Here is a 17,906-nt window from a genome sequence, read left to right on the forward strand (position 1 = left end):
CGCACTCCGGTTGGGCTCTTTTTGCTATTTTTCCTCACTTTGTTTTTGCTTTTGTTCTTTGCTCGTCCGCGTTTCATTCTCTTCTCTCCCCTGTCAGAAAAGGGTGCTGCAGGAGGATAGCCGCCGTGCCGCGGTCCCCTGGCTCTGGTCGAAAGCACTGCGCCATGAATTCCTTTGCCTCCTCACTGATGTGTGCGGGAATAACTGGATGATCCTCCGGGTTGTTGGCGATGTGGTACAGCAGCGACGGCAGCTGTTGGACCCCTAAGTGTGACCACGGTGGCCGCCCGGTAAAAAGCTCCGACATGGTCGCGCCCACTGCCCACAGGTCGCTACCGCAGGAAAAACGTCCGGCACTGATGGCTTCCGGGGCCAAATATCGTGGCGTGCCTGCGACAACCGTCTCTACAGCAGACGCCCCCTCAGCAACCAGGCGGCTGAGACCAAAATCCGTCACGCGCAGCTTTCCTGCGTGATCAATAAGCAAATTCTGTGGTTTGAGATCGCGGTGAATAATGCCATTTTCATGTAGGCACTGAAGAGCCTCCAAAATCTGACGCACGTACGACTGGACAAGGTCCTCATGCAGACCCGACGCAAATGATCGGTCAATGGCTTTCATGACATCACACAGTGAGCCTCCCGCAGCCCACTCCAAGAACAGTCGGGCGTGTTGCTTTCCAACATGACAGCCAATGACACGAATAATATTTGGGTGACTGACGCGGGAGAGCAACTCAAATTCAGAGCGCAGTTCTTCCGCCCTATCGCCGTCGGTACTCTCTTCCAGCCGCACCTCCTTCACCGCAACCACCTGCCCCGTGTTCAGATTAAAACATTTGTAGACACGACCACATCCACCACGCCCAAGCTGTGAAACCCGCTTGTATCGCTCGCCGGTCGTCGTGACAAACATCAGTGGGGAATTCAAAGACGACGTCCGTGTGTCGAAGTCCTCATCCCCCGCCTCCCCTTGATGATCAAGAGAATCCCACTCCAGACCATTCCTTCTATTGTCATCATCAAAGCAACCATCATTGGCCTCTGGCAAGTGTGCAGTGGGTGACGGGATGCTTTCATCCGTGGTTAGCCTCAAAGGCTCCTTCTGTGACAACGGGGTATCATCCCTTCTTGCGTTGTGCAAAAGACTAGAACAACGACGCGGCCTTCGCCGCAACTGCGGTTTTCCCCCTTCCCCTCGCAGCACGCGCCCACCACCCGACATAATCGAAGACAGACACTGTTGTCGGTATTGCCATAACCGCACTGCAAGAGAGAAAGCACACCCGACAGACAACACCCCTACAACCATCGGCACAACCCCCCAACGGGCGTTGGAGGATGCAGGAGAAACCGCTCGCGACAGAGGGTCGTGCAGCGAGACAGTAGGGGCCGCCGAAGCAGCACCAGAGACTCCACGCGGCACACGACCTCGTGGAATGTTAAGATAAAACACGTCTGACATGCTTAGAGCCCTAAAAGTCTCAGAAGCACGCACACGCACACACTTCCACCAAAAAACAAATAGGCAGAGGCGGCAAAGGAAAAGCGTTAAGGAAAAAAAAAGGAAACGAACAAAAAAAAAACAGGACAAAAGAAAGAAGGCGCACAGATGACAACAAAAAAGCAGCCGACATAAAACCAAGGAAGCAGCAACCAAAACAAGAACAGTCACGTGGCTGCGGCCTCCTCCGCCCACTCCCCCTATTCTTACAGAAGGGAAAGAAAAAAAAAAAAAAAAAAGAAGAGACAACATCCCCTACAAAACACACACCTCAGAGAGGATTCACCGCGCATGCATACACTACCATTAAAACGCACGCATGCAAAAGGCATACGCCACCAGCAGCCGGGATCTCTCGTTGCAAAGTCACGGGGTGGCAGTCCTTGAAAAAAAACCCGCAACCGCCAGCCTCCTCCTCCCACGTGGTGAGGGAGGACGGCAGCAGGGAGAGGCAACGAAATAAAAGGAACGGCACTCGCTGCTTCCCCGGCGTGGTATCGATGGGAAATAAAAGTCAATAATAAAAGGAAGCAGAGCGGCTAAACAAGCCAAACCAACACCCGCTTGGCTCCATTGGGTCGCACATCCCTTCACGCAGCTTACTAGAAAGGAAAAAAAAAGAATAAAGAAAAGAAAGGAAGAAGTTCACACCAAACAGACCAAGTGTTAAATAGAGAGATGACAAGGGAAAAATGTTGCGTCACCTCTTCATACAAAAAAAAAAAAAAAAATCCCAACAACACCAACGCAAAATGCCCCCCTACGCATTCATGCGTGATGCCTCCATTCACCAGTAGGTTCACCACCAACAACGCGGTCAAAAATGCATCAAACAAACAAAAAAAAAAAAGGCACCACTCTTCCACAGAATCTTCTTTTCCACTTTTAAGAGGCGCCAAATGCAGCTTTCTGATGTTTTTTTCTTTCCTTCGTTTTTCGCAAGGGACAAGTCTTCTTTTTTTTTTTTTGCGTTTTTTCTCTCCCTCGTTTCCTCCTGCGTATGTCGGTTGGTTTTCCTGAAATATCACAATGATGCTAAATGCCTTCTGCAATTTAATTTTGGTTTTTGTTTGTTTTTTGTTTGTTTGCTTTTCAGAAATCTGCTTTTCCCCCACACCCCACACACACACACACACACACACACAAATCTCAATATCCCGCCCGTTTCATTGATGCCGATTACGATGTCCACTACTACACTTCTTCACATAACATATTCTACCCTTACCCCATCATTTTTCTCCTTCTTTATCTACTCCTTGTTTAGCTTGTTTTTGACTATTTTTCCACCGGTGGCAAGGGAAACCCAGGCGGCGACAGCGGCGGTGATGGTGGTGGTGGTGGTGGTGGTATTGGTTGCAGCAGCGGTAGATGTGTCACGCAACCCATTGGAAAGAGACGGCAAAGAGCAGCAGCTATCGTCACATGATGTATATATCCACAGACACAAACAAACGTAAATGCACATGTATGCATGTATATATATATATATATACAGAATATAAATTCATCGCCAAAACTCATTCTTTCCTACTTGCCCTGTGGCGTCATTTTCCTTTCATGCTACACCCGCCGCAGCCACCAATACTACTACTACCACCACCACAATTATCACCGATGGCGTGGCTTTGATTACTTATCAGGACTCGGTGGCGTCTCCATCACCGTCAGGGCCCCTTCTTTGCCTCCTAAATTTTGTTTGCCAGTTTCCGCCATTCCTTCATGTTCTTCACAAGAGCCTGATGGTCTGCGTTCTTCGTGAGTTCGGCTGCGCGGGCGTAGATGTCAAGAATGCGATCATCGCCATTGTACTCGTGCACCACACGTGACCACTCCTCCAGCTGGTTGAGATCCGTGCATGCCTTGATCGCCTCGGGTGTGATGTGTCGCGACGGGTCCACGTCGTCCAGAAGCTCATTTACCACCTCCTTCAGGTCCTTCTCGTAGCCAGAGGACTTGGCCTCGTCAGCATACTCCCGCTCAACATTTTGCACAATGTTGAGCATCTCGCGCCGCGCCGACGGGTCATTCGCGGCCACGGTCTGGAAGTCGTCAAAGTACACAATGTGATACTTCTCTGGCAGCCAGGCCGTAAGGCGGGCGCCAATCTCCGCGCGGTCGGCGGGGTGCAGCTCGGTGTTGACATTCCAACGCGTCTTTTCACGTAGGGAGTTGGGGGAACCACCAGGGAGGATATCGAGACGGTTGTCCTCCGCCAGCTCGTTGGCACGGATGCACTTAACATACTTCATCTCCGCCTGCACGTGCTCCTCGTCAAAGATGCGGGCAATCATTGTGTTCTCCAGCCGCTCATCAGAACTGCTCTTCTTCTCCTTCAGCATCTGCTGGGCACGAGCAACGGTGTTCGATTGCTTCTCCAGTCGGAATGTCACCTCGTTGCCAAATTCCTTGCGGTTCAGGTGACCATTCAAACGGTCCGCGTCAAACAAAAGGCACTCGTAACTGCTCGCAAAGTCCACATGTGGCAAGACGGACTTGGCAAACGCCGTTTCCTCCTCGGTGCGTTCCCGCTGCCGCATCCAACTCGGAGGCTCTCCAGTAAACTTGTAGTTGTGGCTGTCGAGTTCCAACGCATGGCCGTACCAGCGGTCGTGATCGTGACGTCGTTGCTGCATAAGTGGCTGTTTAGTCATGGCAGCAAAAGCCGTCGTAAGAGAGCGACGAGATAACATTTCCTTATTTGCTTAGATGCCTCTGAATGTCTGGCGTATATTTTTATTTATATAAATATATATATTTATATTTATATTTAACTATGCGTAGAAACAAAAGCCGGATTCGAACCCTTACAATCAGCGCACAGATAAAAATAAAATAAAACAGAAAAAGAGAAAGAGAAAGAGAGAAAGAAATTGGTTCCCACCATCGTCACCAATCCACAAAACGACATCCATTTGGAGGTGGGGACTGCCTTTTCCCCCATCATGAAATGTAGGACGTTGCCGCTGTCCTTCATTGGACCTCTCCTGCATGAAAAAGCCCGCAAAAAAAAAAAGAGTTGTTTTCTTCTTTTTGGTCAGAACCCATGCCGCCCGGTCACACCCGGATATTGATGATGATGATGTCCCGCCTGTGCCGGCCCAGAAGTCATTGCTTCCGGAGGCAAAAATCCCTTTTTTGTTTGCTTAAAGGCCTCCTTGCGCAGCTTCACTCGGCACGCCGTGTTGCATTGTCCAATCCGAACACGTTTGCGGCATCGTGCTTCATTGGACGGGGGTGCGGCATGCTCTTTCTTTGCTCTCTGAAATGCCTGGGGGAATGGGCGGTCCCGTTTCTGGGCATTTCGACAGCACCCTGAATGTCCTGGATCCGCATTCCAGCATCGTTTTTCACTGTCCCGAGGATCCATTTGACCGAGTGTACGCAGTCTCCCTGCCAACTGGCAAGATTCCATGAGCAACTCCTCCCCGCGAATGGCGCACGCCCAGGACGCACCGTTCCCCTCACAGCTTTCTGCATGCCGGGATCTGGCGCAGCCGGCGTCGGAAAGGTGACCCAAGACGCATCCAGGAGCTGTGGCCAGGCGTTGCATCCATCATGCATTCCAATACATCGTCAAATGGTGCGACTGCAATCCTCCGTACGAATCCCTGCCACCCACGGATTCCCCGCTTGGGCCCCTGTGAACCGAGTGACAGCTCTAATCCCCCTGGCACGTCATGAATTTGTATGATCTTTCGATTGTCTCTGCCGTATGGGACACACCCCAACTTCCCGTGGCAGAAGCGGTGGAGACTTGTGACGGGCCTTGCGGAGTGCTGATGGTCGCCAGCTTGTTGTCCCATTGATTGTCATGAGCAAGTCCCGCAACGGCGCCAATCGGATGGCGCACCGCACGGAACTGCACGTGGGCTTCTGAGCTGCACGCCAATATTTTTTAGCCTCTAAGTGAGCCCGGGCACACTCATATGAGCCAGTGCAGCGCCAACTGCCTTCCTTCAAGTGCCGCCCACTTGCTCCAAACAGCGGTGTGCCTCTTCCTCTTAAAAAGAGCTTCGAATGGACTCAGGGTTCCTCGGCGCTGTGATGGCAGCGACAGAGTGTCGCAACGAGGTGCAATTCATGCCGTTGTATTGGCCCCGCCTTGCAACGAATTCGCCGCCCATATGGTGGCTCAATGGCGGGTTATTCGGTGGGCAAAAAAAAAAAAAGTGGAAAAAATGCCGTTAAACCCCTCCGCCCATCTCCGCTAGAAGAAACGTAGCAACAAAAAAAAAACACACACAGAAAAAAAAAAAAGGCCAAACAAACAGCGCAGACGAAATGATAGAAACGACAGACAACAGGCACATACACACACACACACACAGAGAGAGAGAGGGAAACGGAGATCCATGCCCTCTCCCCCCCTCCTCATTTCCCCCCCCCCCCCTATCAAGCACACAAACATACAAAAATACAACACAAAAAAAAAAAAGAAAGAGAGACACTGTCTAAACAAACAGCGCCACCAAAAAAAAAAGGAAAAATATGACAAAGTTTGAGTTCTATCTTTTATTGTACCTGTATACCACAACGTGTAAATAAGAGTGAAAGGTGGTGAGAGTAAAAAAAAAAAAAAAAAAGAAAATAAAAGAAAGGTATGCGCCAAAATGGCTATATATATGTAAACACATACACAAGTGTATATATATATATATATATATATATATATATACAGACATCTTATAGAAAAATAACGATACGCTTCTTTGCGTATATGTACATGCATACATACAAATCCCCTTTATATATATATATATACAATTACAGTCATGAAACCATAAAAGAGACAAAAAAAAAAAAAAAAAAGGAGGTTTGTTGTAAATTCTCACTTACGCTCTCTTTTCTCTTATTTTCACGTAATGGTTAAATATTGCTACTTTTTTGTTGTTGTTTCCCCCCACCCACCCACTTTTTTTTTTTTTTTTTTGCTGCACCCTTCTTCTTCTTCCTCCTTTTCATCTCTTCGCTTTCTTTTTTTTTTTTTTTTTTTTGTTTTTATTATTTTTTTAGATTCCTTTGCAGTTGTTTCATTTCTTTTGCTCTTTTATTACCCCGTTTCTTTTTGTTTTTGTTTTTTTTTTTTCTTTTCAATAAATCGGTTCGACCGCCGCTTGTTTTTCTTCCGACTCCTCCAGTGTTACTACGATTATGACTACACGATAGCCATTCATAAATCCTCCTCTCCTTCTTTTTTTTTGTTTGTTTTTTTTTTGTTTATTTTTTTTTTTTTTTTTTGGGTGGGTGCTTCCTCTTCTCTCCCACACACAAATTTTATGTGCGGCTCCCAAGTAGTTTGCATCTCGGTGCCTCCTCCTCCTCCTCCTTTCTCTGCATACATATGTATATATATATATATGTATATACACGTCTGTATCATTTGCACATCGAGGAGAAGCTTGAGTTCTTGAGGTAGTTTCCAAATAAATTGACGTCTGCGAGAACAACGGCGGGAGAACGTGGCATTGCCTGCACATCAAACACTGCCGTCATGAACAAAAAGTGTTCAAACATAACACCAGATGGCGGTGCCCGCTCTGCCAAAAATTCGTAGATCTTCTCCTTTTGTTGCTGCGTCAACTGCTTCCGCATCCCGCGGCCGAGCTGTGCAAGGCCCAACATGAACTTCTCCTTCGGCAGTGCTCGGTCCTTGGAGGTCACCTTAAAAAGATACGGTAGCTGACTGCGGCCTTGAATGACAACGCTCTGCAGCTGCTCCATGGCCCCGAGGTCCCACCGCAGGGTGTCGGACAACGGGTACGCCGCCATCTCAGAGAGCATGTTCACAAACTTTGGTCCATCAATGTGGCCGGTGCCGCCCTCATCTAAGTAAACAAATAGTTGAAAGAGTTGTGCCTCACTCATTGTATAGTCAATAGCACGAATGACAGAGCAGAACTCATTGTAGCTGACTTGTTCCTTGTTAAACGCCTTAGCAACATATTGGGAACGATGATTTGCCCGTTGCTGCTGCGTCAAGTGATGACATGCACTTTGGATCCAATCATTAAGCCAAAGTGGTTGAAAAAAGTTGTGAAATTTCACCAGGAAGTGTGAGTACCAGACGCGTGTATTCTCGTCGTCGGCAACGAGGTACCCTCGCAGGAAGAACCACGGAAGGTCTAAATTCAGTACATTTCGCATCGCCTCCACCCACTCAATCTTCCACACAGATCCCTTGCGTGTGCGGTCAAGTTTTGCAAAGTAGGCCAGAAGTCGATGTCGTCGTTGGTAAATGCGCTCACGCAGGACACGAAGTACGTCATCCCTCGCCCGCCGTCGCAGGAGAAGTTTGGACTGCGAGAGTGTAGCGAAGGATGAGACCCTCCCTAATGTCGGCGTAAATGTCTCGCCAAGGTCCACAAGCGTCTGCACCTCCACATCATCTTCCGCCACCTGATATGTATGAAAGGAGGGTTCTGGATTATCCCCAACAAATACAGCAAAACTGCCAAAATTTGTCTCGGGCCCATCGTAGTTACTTGCAGAAAAAACAGTCAACAGTTTTCCATCATGGTGCTCTTCATACCCCCGTAGGCACTCCTCGTGTGAACGTATAACGAGTTCAAGTCCATTGTTTTGCAAAAACTCCTGCGTGACATCTGCGCCAAATACAACGCCCGCCCCCCGCGGACTTTCACGCCACCCCTGCAAATCCTCCACCGGATCGGACCATAACAAATCCTGAAAGATTTCATCCTCCTCTGGTTGTGAGTAATCTGGCATCGGAATCTGCCGAAAACGCTGAATTCGAGAGATGTCTTCAATATTTACCCCCTTCCGGCGTGGCAGCCCTCCATGCACGACAAACACTTTTTTGCCAATGATGGTGGCCAGTGGGAGGGCGCAAAAACAACGTTGCACAAGACGAAAAACGTTCCGATCATATTTAGTGCTTACTTCTACATCAAACCCATATTCATCATTCATATAGTCACACTCGTGATTACCACGGTTCAGTGTGACGTATTTTGGACATGCCAGCATCAGCGAAAAGAGAATCAACAACACTTCTACACCATTGGCACCACGGTCCACAAAGTCTCCATTAAAAATGTAATATGTACCCTCATTCGGCATCCCACACTCCTTAAGTATATGCAGGAGGTCCGCCAGCTGCCCATGAAGATCTCCAACAACAACAACCTTTGAGCCTTGATTGATCCTTCCATTTGATACACGTGCCCCAACAGGGGGACTAAGGCGCACAACATTCGGCATCGTGTTCAGGTGACTCATGGCATCCGTGAAGACACGCCAGGCAGCGGGGTATGGAAGCAATACATGATCCGTGAGGTCGTTGATAAGTCGTTGAACGACTTCAATTGTAATAGGCTCCGCCATGCGGGTTGGGAAGTAGTGGGAAGAGATGGCAGGTGCCACAACTGGCGTTTGAAGAATGGAACGTGAACGCCGTGGTTCTAACACGTGAGAATCGCTCACCTTATCGAGTGCCTTAAATATGGCAAAACCCTCCTTCTTGAGGTTCATCTCCTTGGAGGTCAGACGGAAAATGGCCTCTTCAAGATACGACTTTGCCTTCGTCCAACGCCATAGAAGTTGCATGCGGGCCACATTGTAGCTAACAAGTGCGACTGGGGCAGCCCCCCCACTTTTGTTTTGGGCTCCCCCCTTGACATACCGTGCCAACAACACCTCCGTTGCAAAGGGACCATGCATAATAGGGACACGTGTGATAAAATTGTCCGGGCACCACTTCATGATGCGTGTGATGCACAGTTCTCCACAAGATGTGCACTTTTGAGGTTGGCATCCGTCCCGGTGTGCCTGAAGCTCGGTGGCAAGCAGATCGGCACCACACTTGTAGCACAGTGCCCGCTGCTTCTTGGCACACTCCTCAAGGTGATTATGCAGCATCCCCTGCTTCACAATCTGCCGGCACCACGAGTTCCAGCAAGTCACCTCACGCTCATCGCACATGACAGTATGCGCATTGTACTCTTTCTCAGGGATACGCTTACCACAGAAATGACATGTAGGCCAGTGCACCTGATCATTTGCGCTCCCGCCACCATGGAGGCCATTCGCCGCCAGTACACCGGTAAGACCGACGCGGCCTCCTTTACCGAGCTCCGAAGCATCGCCACCTCCTCTTTCCGAGGACTCCTTTGTATTCGTACAACCCATAAAAATAGACCCAAACTCACTCGCAAAAAGACAAACACTAAAATGCAAATCGCTCAAAAACAATGCAATTGACTACTTTTTCCGTTATTACTTCCCTTTTGTTGTTGTTGTTGTTGATGATGATGATTTTGGTGTTGATGATTTTGGTGTTGATGTGTTATACCTTTTTTTCTTTGTGTTTATATGCGTGTGTCTTTATTTCTTTTCCTTTGGGTTCTATATATATATTAATATATTAATATTAATATGTACACGTGCAATACTATACACTTGGCCTGGGGTGGGGTATATATTTATATATTTCTCTTCTTGTGTCTGTCAGTCCCCTGAAAGCCTTTTTATTTCCTCCCTCTCTTCGTGCTTGTTGTTTTTATGTTCCTTTCTTTTTTCTTTCCCCCGCCCCTCCCCCTGTCTCTCTCTCTCTTTTGTCGGCGCACTCCTTTGATGCGCCCTACCCCACCACCACCGCCACCACCCACGAGCCCCACCCTCACCCTGCACTCCGGGCAGGCCCCCTTTTTTATGCCTCCTCCTTCTCCCTTGTCGTCCCTGCCGCCGTCTCCGTACTTCTTCCTGCGTGTGCGCGTGCGTCTGACGGCGTGTACAAAACAGCAGCAGCAGCAGCAGCAACACGTTGGTGCTACACACACACACACACACACACAAAGAAAAAGAAAAAGAAAAAATAAATAAATAAATAACAGAAAAGAAGGGAAGAAAAAAAAAAAAAAAAGAAAAGCCTAAAGAAAAAAAAAGAAAAAAAATATATATATATAAGTATATATCGTCGTTACATACACAAGACAAAGAAGAAGAAAAAAGAAAAAAAAAGAAAGAGCAGAGAATGAAGAAGAGTCACGCCGCAAAGTATAAAAGAAAAGGCAGTCGTGCATACATACACACACACACACACACACACATGTATTCTACTATCCAAATGCACATATAACAAAAAGCTTTTTCGGGTCAAATCATTTCACATATACGTAAAAATGTAAAAGAACAGTCACTTGGCTGCGGCCTCCTCCGCCCACTCCCCCTATTCTTACAGAAGGGGGAAGGAAAAAGAAAAAAGAAAAAGAAGAGACAACATCCCCTACAAAACACACACCTCAGAGAGGATTCACCGCGCATGCATACACTACCATTAAAACGCACGCATGCAAAAGGCACACGCCACCAGCAGCCGGGATCTCTCGTTGCAAAGTCACGGTGCGGCAGTCTTTGAAAAAAAACCCGCAACCGCCAGCCTCCCCCTCCCACGTGGTGAGGGAGGACGGCAGCAGGGAGAGGCAACAAAATAAAAGAAACGGCACTCGCTGCCTCCCCGGCGTGGTATCGATGGGAAATAAAAGTCAATAATAAAAGGAAGCAGGGCGGCTAAACAAGCCAAACCAACACCCGCTTGGCTCCATTGGGTCGCACATCCCTTCGCACAAACTTACAGCTGAAAAAAAAAGAGGAATAAAACTAAATAATTACAAGATGTCTGCATATATATATATATGCACCCTGTATTTGGCGGAGTAAGATCAGCATAAAGGAGGAGAAAGGGAAGAACAAACCGGCAACAAATGACTGCATGTTGACACCAAAAGTAAAGAAGACAAAAGAAAGAAAAAAAGCCCACCTTCTTCCCCCTCCACACACATCTCCGGCACTTCCTACAGAGACACACGCTCCATTTTTGTTGATCTCTCCTCTCGCTTCATCGCCCTCATGCACGTAAGTATAGATGTGACGCAGGAGAGTGCCATTTTTCTTTATTCCTTTTCATTGTTTTTTGTTTGTTTGTTTGTTTGTTTTGTTCTTTTCATCTCGTCAGTCGTACTAATTTCTTTACCTCCTTTCCCCTCCCCTCCCCTCCCCCGCTGAATGGAGTCACTTATTCAACTTTGTATATACATACATATACAAGTGCGTACGTGTAGTTCATGCATTGTTTCCCGACATCTGCCTTAATGTATTTGCTGCTCGCTGAAGCAGTGGTCGTGATGTCACTGCACGGAGAAGATGAGGTGGACAACTGCTGGAAGGAGAAGGCGAAAAAAAAAAAAAAAAAAAAAAAGAAAGGTACAAAGTGAAGGCAGGGGAGATGTGATGGTGTCTCTCACCTGCTCAATCCACTAGGATGGTTACCTTGCGGTTCTTCCGTCCTGACGATTGTTCGCGTTCACTGCCTTTTTTCTCCCCACTTGCTCCGTCACCATTCTTATCGGTGGTGTTCGTGTCGTCTTTCCGCATGGCGCTGCTTGCGGGCTGGGCCTTCCCGTCAAACCCGCGATTCCCCGACGAATACAACGACGATGTCTTCAAAATGCCACTCGTTGGCGGTGGCGGTGGCATCGTGACGGACACCGAGCCATCCAACGAAAGCGGAGGGCTGTGCGCGCGGCCGCTGGAGCTGAGGCTCATCATGTGCTGCCCTGCCGTGGTGTAGTGGAAAGTAGGCATGGCCGACCCGGGGCTGCCCTCACGCGACGAGGACCTCGACCACACATTCGACGCCGGAGACGAGGTGAAACCGGCACCCCCCCGCATAGTGCGGCTCCCACCACCACCACCGCCGCCGCCGCCGCTCCCCCAAATTGTGGATGCGGGTTTCCTCAACGGCGACGTGGACGGTGCTGGCGGTGGCGGCGATGACAGCGGCAGACGGCAGTCCTCCAATGCGCTCAGTCGCTTTGCCGCCTGCATCCGCTCCGACATGATCGACATCCCTTCGCCCAGGAAGAAAGCGGGCGGTCTCTCGGAGTTCACACTAGGGCTGAGGGAATCCGTCACGGACGGTGACGGCATGGGAGTATCGGGGCCAAACAGTGCAGCGCGGCCCGGCCCCAGCACTTCCGTCACGTTGCCGCCGCACGGTGTCCAGTGGGAGCCAACCGTATGCCCTGTTGGACGCTGCTCCCTCCGCTTATCCATCCGGCCAAGGAGAAACTCCGGCTCCGCAAGACCGCCGCGTGCGCCAGCACCGTCAACGCCTTCATCAACACTGTCCCCACTACCGTTTCTATGGCTCTTGTGCGGAACTGCGACAGCCTTTCCACTCATGGGACGCTGCAGTACGTCGTCGTCGCTGTCGCTGACATCATCCAGGCGTGAGCGGCGCTTCCCATAACGGTGTGGCACGGAATTATGAGAATTTACCGTCGCATCGCCACCGTCACCCTCATCCTCCTCATGGATGTGATGACGACTTCCCTCACCTTCCCTTTGTTTCTTTTCCTTCTTTTCCTGCTTCTTTTTTCGCTTCTCCCTTTTTTGCTGCTTTCGCTCACGTCGCTCGCGAAGCAGCTGCTCATGACGCTCGCGTGCCTCCGCAATGCGGCGCTCCTTTTCTACCGCCGCCGCCCGCCACTCCTCCATCTCTGCATCACTGGGGTCTATTATAGTCGTTGTCTCCGCTCCTTCTCCTGTTTCTCCCTTTTTCTCCTCTTCGTGTTGCCGCCGTTGCTTCACCTCCCGCTTCTGTAGACGGTAGGAGCATAACTCTTCCATGTACGTTGGTGCCACCTTCTTTTTTTTCTTCTTGCTCTTCTTCTCTTCGTTATTTGCCTCCCCTTCACCTGAGGCGATGATCACGGCCGTATTGTGTGTGCCGCCCTCCCCACTCAATCGTGAGGGAAACGCATGCGAGGGGATCTCCAGCAGCTGCCGCATCAATTGTCGTGAGGCAATCGTCCGTTCATCGCGTGGGCACTCACAATCAAATTTCTGCAGTGTTTTTGTGTAACCGCGGCGGTGCATAAACTCTCGCAGAAGTGCCTGCGCCAATGCATCCACCTGCTCACGCACAGTGAGGGATGTAATGGCGTCCATGCTCACTGCGCCAGACTTGGGCCGCCTGCTGTTGTCCGCCTGCCCTCCAAGCTGCTCATCACCGCGAGCACTTCTGTTGCTGTTGTTGTCGTCGCTCATAACACGCAAATACGCACACGGATACTCCTCACACCCACAATTACACACAAACACAAAATAAAATAAAAACCAGCAGCAATCTCCTGCTTATTCAACTCTCTTCCAGCCCACAAAAACAAAAAAAAAAAAAAAGAAAGAAGAAGAAAAAAAGAAGAAAAAAAAACCACACACACGCAGAAATACAGTAAGCCACGGCCAAAAAAAAGCAAAAAAAAAAAAAGAAAAGAAAAGTGAAGGAGAAAGGGGGCGTATAACGGAAATGAATGCATGCATGCACGCACACACATATATATATATATATAGCCAGACAAACACTGACGGTAATGATAACGAGAAGAGAAACGCAAAGAAGAAAAAAAAAAAAAAAACGCATACACACACACAGACAAATAAAAAGGAAAAAAAAAAACAGGGAAAATAATCCTCACAAGAAATGCCACATTAAAAAAGAAAAAAAAAAAAAAGAGAACATCATCGCCCAACTCCGCTTCTTTTCCCTTTCTGCATGCATGCGCACCTCTCGCCCTGTTTTTTTTTTTTTGTTTTCTTTTTTTTATGTTTGTGTGTTTTTGTGTACTTCTTTTTTTTTCTTTTTTTTTCTTTTTTTCTTCTCTCTTCTCTTTTCCCTTCTTTTCTCGAAGAAGGTGAGAGTTGTAACTCATTCATTCACACATGTACACGCATTGCATTTCCTTTCTTCCTTCCTTCTACTTGCAGCTCCTTCTTTCTTTCTTTCTTTCTTTTTTTTTTTTTTTTTTTTTTTTTTTTTCATTATTGCAATACAACATGCGAGTTTTGTATCTTTTTTGTTGGTTTCTTTCTTTTTTTTTTTTTCTTTTTGTTTTTTTTTTTAAATTTCCACCTCTCTCTCTCTCTCTCTCTCTTTCCCTCTATATATAAATATATAAATATTTTTTTCTCTTTTTTTATTCTACCTCTAAAACAAAAGTAAAATAAATGTATACATGCCTGTTATATATATGTGTGTGCATGCCTGTATGTATACATACATATATATATATACAGCGGATTGCCGCCACTGCTGTCATCATCATCATATATATTTTAAAACAGAAGCAGCAATATATGTACACACACACGGATAGACAGACACACATGTAAGTAGGCATTTATGTATCTAAAATAAAATGTTCCTTCTCTACACCTGCACACACACACACACACACATAGACGCTATATATATATATATATTTCTCTCACGTGCCGCTCATTCCCTATACACAGACCGCCATACGGTGGTGTTTAAGTAATTGAACCCACGGCGCCAGTTCAGTGCGTCAGGGTTGCGCTCAAACTGTTGCCACTTTTTCCGGCATGACTCGCGTGAGTATTTCTGCGGGCACTTGAGCGAGAACCGCACCCATTCCTCAAAGACGTGGTCCTCGTTGCTGAAGTTGTGCAGTGCGAGGCCTACACGGACCCAAATGTCATAACTCTCCGCCGAGCGTGGCGGCATACGCCGCAGCTTTTCAATCACCATCTTGAAACGACGCCATTTGGCCCCCTCCGTGAGGTACAGCGAGACGGCGTTGCCATACGCATCAAATTCCACCGCCTGCGCCTCTTTTGGGCCCAACACATTTCTCGCACGGAGTAATTTAAATTGCCGTGTGGAGTCCTTCACAGTGTCTGCCTTCTGACTCCCTGTGATGGGCGCAAAGCGGGTGCCAAAGGTGCGCTCCAGTACCTCCGCCTCACTAAGCGTATTCAGGTACGCCGACATTTCATTGAGTCGACGCTGAAGTGCCGTGTCTTGGGCTTTGAGCATCGGGACAAGTCGCTTGCCTTTTTGACGCACGACACCGCCGTTGGGTGAGGGGGCAATTTTGCTGCTGAATGCACAACGCAGCATGCCGTTCGCGCGGTAGCATTGCTCGTCCACGACGGTGCGTCCTAACGTCGTGTTCACTTCATCCGCAAGGAGCCTCACAACACGGTAATCCTGAAAGGCAATAATTTTCTTTTGCTTCTGTCCCTTCTTGACCTTTGCCGTCTTTTTATTATTATTATTATTTCTCTTCTTCCCCCTGGGTGATCCCTTCGTCCCCGCCAAATCCGCCTCCTCATCCTCACTCTCGTGCTCGTTCGCGTCATCATCTCCCTCCTCATCGTCTGCTGTCGTCTTCTCGTCCATTGCACCCATGGAACGGGCGTGTACATGATACGACACCTTGTCGGGACTCGGAACCTCGTTCGCCAGGACCAGAAAGGACGGTTGATGAAACCCAATGCCCTCCAGCCGCACCTCCAAATAGTTCAGCATCTCCAGTAGTAATTTCTCCCCCGATGCGGGTGTCTCATTCGGCAAGTCAACATCGGCAAAAAAGTCGCAGGGGACATTCTCACGGCCACAAATACTGTGGAAGTGCCGCATGTGTGGAGGGAAGGCCATAAGTCGCTCTGCCACAACGAGAGCGCAGTCGTTATGTGGAGTCTCTTCACTCCGCGGTGTTGTGGAACTCTTCGCGTTGCTTGCTAAGAACTGCGGGCCGGATTCAAAGCGGATAAATGAAAATGCCCCGGACTTCGCTTCCTGCCTCCCCATTAATATGTCCTCCGGTCGTGCAACGGCCAACAACTGATCGAGGCGGTAACTGCGCGTGATATGCTCATGAAGTCCAAGAAACGGATTCGTTAGCCCCGCAATGTTGGTGTGGTAATTGTTATTGTTACTGTTATTGTTATTATTACTATTATGAGAATTAATGGTGTTGTTCAGTGTGTCCTTCCCAATGTCGACATCGTACTCGTTGTTGTGTTTGTTGTGATTGTGGTGGTGGTTCGTGTAGCCGTTTGGAAAGGCGGCGGGAGTGTCGACGGGATCGTGTTCATTCTCCATGCCCGCCTCCTCATCATCGTCTCCTTCTCCTCCTTCTTCTTCTTCCTCTTCTTCTTCCCGTGCGCCCCTCACACGCCTTTCCCTCCTTGCCGCGTCAAGGGGGTGACTCGCGTTGGTGACCCGCAAGACCTCCTCTGGCGGCGCCGAGAGCGCCGAGAGCGACGATGGCGGTGACAAACCGAGGCGCCGCGGCTGGCGTTTTCGGTGCTGCGAGGGCGGCAACTGCAGCCCGCCTCGCAACGGCAGCGGCATCATCCCACCGTCATTGACATCGGCCTCAAAGCTGGCAAAGTCAATATTTGGCCGCGTCCTACCCAATTCGCTCATCGTGTCGTGACGCATGTCCGCGCTGTCGTCCGTGTCCTCGTCCCCTCCGACCTCTCGAGCCTCCCCGGATGTCGCGGAGGCCAATGCCTTTTTCCCCACACGACGTCCGTTACTAAAGGCACGTAAAGAGGCAAACAAAGAAGAAGAAGAAGACGACGACGACGACGAGGCAATCCTAGCGCATTTCAATAGGCGTGAAAGCTGCAACATCTAAAGAAAAGAAACAATGCACCCGTCAATGTTGTCTTGGCCTCACCTAAATATACCCGTCTCTCTCTCTCTGTCCCTCACTGTATATATGTATTTGTGAGAGATGCTGCCAAACTGTGGGCGTATATGCGGTTGTATGCCTGATATTCGTACAGACAGAATAATCCCACACGCTCACGGATCGAGAAACCACAACAATAAATAAATAAATAAATAATGAGACAACGACGAAAAAGGGAACGAGCAACCAACCAACCCAACAAAACAAATCAAAACAAATTCGAAAAAAAAAAAGTGAGTAGACGAGTCTAATAACGCCTAGTCAAATGATGATACGCTTGTATGTATATATATATACCGGGATGGCTTTTCCTTCTAAAGTTCTACTTCTTCTACCGCCTGTACTATCCAAAAACAACAACAAACAAAATACGTGATGTGTGTTGCGTGCGGAAAATATATATATATATATGTAAATGTATATATTTATCTCGAAGTGTGTCGCGGGGGGGGGAGAAGAAGGAGTAGGAGGAGTGAGAAAAGTGAAAGTGGGGGAGGGGAGAAAAATACTCTATGTGTAATGTTGACTCTACCGCAACAGGACTGCTCTACCGACCGCCTACACAACTCCACGTGGTGAATCACAAGAGATGATGTGAACACTCACTCACTCAAGCACACGCAACGCTCCTTCCCGCTAAAATAAGGCAAAAACAAAAAGAAAAAAAAGAAAAAAACAACTTCGTCATCACACATACACATACAAATGTAAAAGCTCGCACATACATACTCGAAGAATCACTCTCTACAGCTCCCTTATGATAAATTTCTCAGGCATTTTTAATTCACTTAAATGCATATATACAAATTCTCAACAAAACTCATAAAAATATATAATGACCACAATAATAATGCGTTCACATCTCCCTAATG

The 17,906-nt window shown here is 48.3% G+C and overlaps 6 protein-coding genes across 6 annotated transcripts, besides 56 other annotated features; all 6 read right to left on the reverse strand.

The window, feature by feature from the left end:
* Positions 1–6,004: part of a sequence feature (heterozygous, Esmeraldo-like haplotype) that runs on past the window's edge.
* On the reverse strand, positions 74–1,756 carry Tc00.1047053506529.340 (protein kinase domain, putative; the record flags this gene model as incomplete). The annotated part of the gene is made up of 1 exon (XM_816831.1): positions 74–1,756. The coding sequence occupies one exon, from the start codon at positions 1,754–1,756 to the stop codon at positions 74–76; it is 1,683 nt and encodes a 560-aa protein (XP_821924.1).
* Positions 1,540–1,627: a sequence feature (A-rich).
* Positions 1,722–1,746: a microsatellite.
* Positions 2,109–2,144: a microsatellite.
* Positions 2,624–2,649: a microsatellite.
* Positions 2,826–2,855: a microsatellite.
* Positions 2,933–3,011: a microsatellite.
* Positions 3,074–3,120: a microsatellite.
* Tc00.1047053506529.360 (cytochrome C oxidase subunit IV, putative) lies at positions 3,193–4,197 on the reverse strand (the record flags this gene model as incomplete). The annotated part of the gene is made up of 1 exon (XM_816833.1): positions 3,193–4,197. The coding sequence occupies one exon, from the start codon at positions 4,195–4,197 to the stop codon at positions 3,193–3,195; it is 1,005 nt and encodes a 334-aa protein (XP_821926.1).
* Positions 4,234–4,277: a microsatellite.
* Positions 4,327–4,377: a sequence feature (GA-rich).
* Positions 4,542–5,057, reverse strand: Tc00.1047053506529.370 (uncharacterized protein; the record flags this gene model as incomplete). Its single annotated transcript, XM_816835.1, has 1 exon — positions 4,542–5,057. One exon carries the CDS (start codon positions 5,055–5,057, stop codon positions 4,542–4,544), a length of 516 nt encoding a protein of 171 aa, XP_821928.1.
* Positions 5,768–5,844: a microsatellite.
* Positions 6,005–6,272: a sequence feature (haploid, Esmeraldo-like haplotype).
* Positions 6,073–6,104: a microsatellite.
* Positions 6,123–6,270: a microsatellite.
* Positions 6,273–6,726: a sequence feature (areas merged during assembly that could not be assigned to a particular haplotype. This can correspond to areas where the two haplotypes were merged or to regions with more than two copies in the genome that were merged during assembly.).
* Positions 6,478–6,518: a microsatellite.
* Positions 6,566–6,598: a microsatellite.
* Positions 6,696–6,745: a microsatellite.
* Positions 6,727–8,270: a sequence feature (heterozygous, Esmeraldo-like haplotype).
* Positions 6,843–6,873: a microsatellite.
* Tc00.1047053506529.380 (serine/threonine protein phosphatase, putative) lies at positions 6,884–9,655 on the reverse strand (the record flags this gene model as incomplete). Its single annotated transcript, XM_816837.1, has 1 exon — positions 6,884–9,655. One exon carries the CDS (start codon positions 9,653–9,655, stop codon positions 6,884–6,886), a length of 2,772 nt encoding a protein of 923 aa, XP_821930.1.
* Positions 8,271–9,123: a sequence feature (areas merged during assembly that could not be assigned to a particular haplotype. This can correspond to areas where the two haplotypes were merged or to regions with more than two copies in the genome that were merged during assembly.).
* Positions 9,124–10,260: a sequence feature (heterozygous, Esmeraldo-like haplotype).
* Positions 9,754–9,811: a microsatellite.
* Positions 9,873–9,903: a sequence feature (AT_rich).
* Positions 10,261–11,088: a sequence feature (areas merged during assembly that could not be assigned to a particular haplotype. This can correspond to areas where the two haplotypes were merged or to regions with more than two copies in the genome that were merged during assembly.).
* Positions 10,265–10,287: a microsatellite.
* Positions 10,298–10,320: a microsatellite.
* Positions 10,321–10,419: a sequence feature (A-rich).
* Positions 10,456–10,509: a sequence feature (GA-rich).
* Positions 10,546–10,575: a microsatellite.
* Positions 11,089–13,670: a sequence feature (heterozygous, Esmeraldo-like haplotype).
* Positions 11,432–11,460: a microsatellite.
* Positions 11,498–11,524: a microsatellite.
* Positions 11,701–11,727: a microsatellite.
* On the reverse strand, positions 11,774–13,576 carry Tc00.1047053506529.400 (hypothetical protein, conserved; the record flags this gene model as incomplete). The annotated part of the gene is made up of 1 exon (XM_816839.1): positions 11,774–13,576. One exon carries the CDS (start codon positions 13,574–13,576, stop codon positions 11,774–11,776), a length of 1,803 nt encoding a protein of 600 aa, XP_821932.1.
* Positions 13,172–13,222: a sequence feature (CT-rich).
* Positions 13,671–13,807: a sequence feature (haploid, Esmeraldo-like haplotype).
* Positions 13,688–13,739: a microsatellite.
* Positions 13,774–13,807: a microsatellite.
* Positions 13,808–14,294: a sequence feature (areas merged during assembly that could not be assigned to a particular haplotype. This can correspond to areas where the two haplotypes were merged or to regions with more than two copies in the genome that were merged during assembly.).
* Positions 13,909–14,045: a sequence feature (A-rich).
* Positions 14,105–14,210: a sequence feature (T-rich).
* Positions 14,295–14,338: a sequence feature (haploid, Esmeraldo-like haplotype).
* Positions 14,298–14,345: a microsatellite.
* Positions 14,339–14,621: a sequence feature (haploid, non-Esmeraldo-like haplotype).
* Positions 14,390–14,428: a microsatellite.
* Positions 14,439–14,468: a microsatellite.
* Positions 14,469–14,494: a sequence feature (AT_rich).
* Positions 14,550–14,599: a microsatellite.
* Positions 14,622–17,906: part of a sequence feature (heterozygous, Esmeraldo-like haplotype) that runs on past the window's edge.
* Positions 14,745–14,764: a microsatellite.
* Tc00.1047053506529.410 (hypothetical protein, conserved) lies at positions 14,805–16,973 on the reverse strand (the record flags this gene model as incomplete). Its single annotated transcript, XM_816841.1, has 1 exon — positions 14,805–16,973. The coding sequence occupies one exon, from the start codon at positions 16,971–16,973 to the stop codon at positions 14,805–14,807; it is 2,169 nt and encodes a 722-aa protein (XP_821934.1).
* Positions 15,592–15,612: a sequence feature (AT_rich).
* Positions 16,257–16,294: a microsatellite.
* Positions 16,456–16,493: a microsatellite.
* Positions 17,170–17,190: a microsatellite.
* Positions 17,430–17,463: a microsatellite.
* Positions 17,673–17,713: a sequence feature (A-rich).

The sequence above is a fragment of the Trypanosoma cruzi genome, genomic scaffold (genome assembly GCF_000209065.1).
Source record: "Trypanosoma cruzi strain CL Brener 1047053516597 genomic scaffold, whole genome shotgun sequence".
Classification (NCBI taxonomy): Eukaryota; Euglenozoa; class Kinetoplastea; order Trypanosomatida; family Trypanosomatidae; genus Trypanosoma; species Trypanosoma cruzi.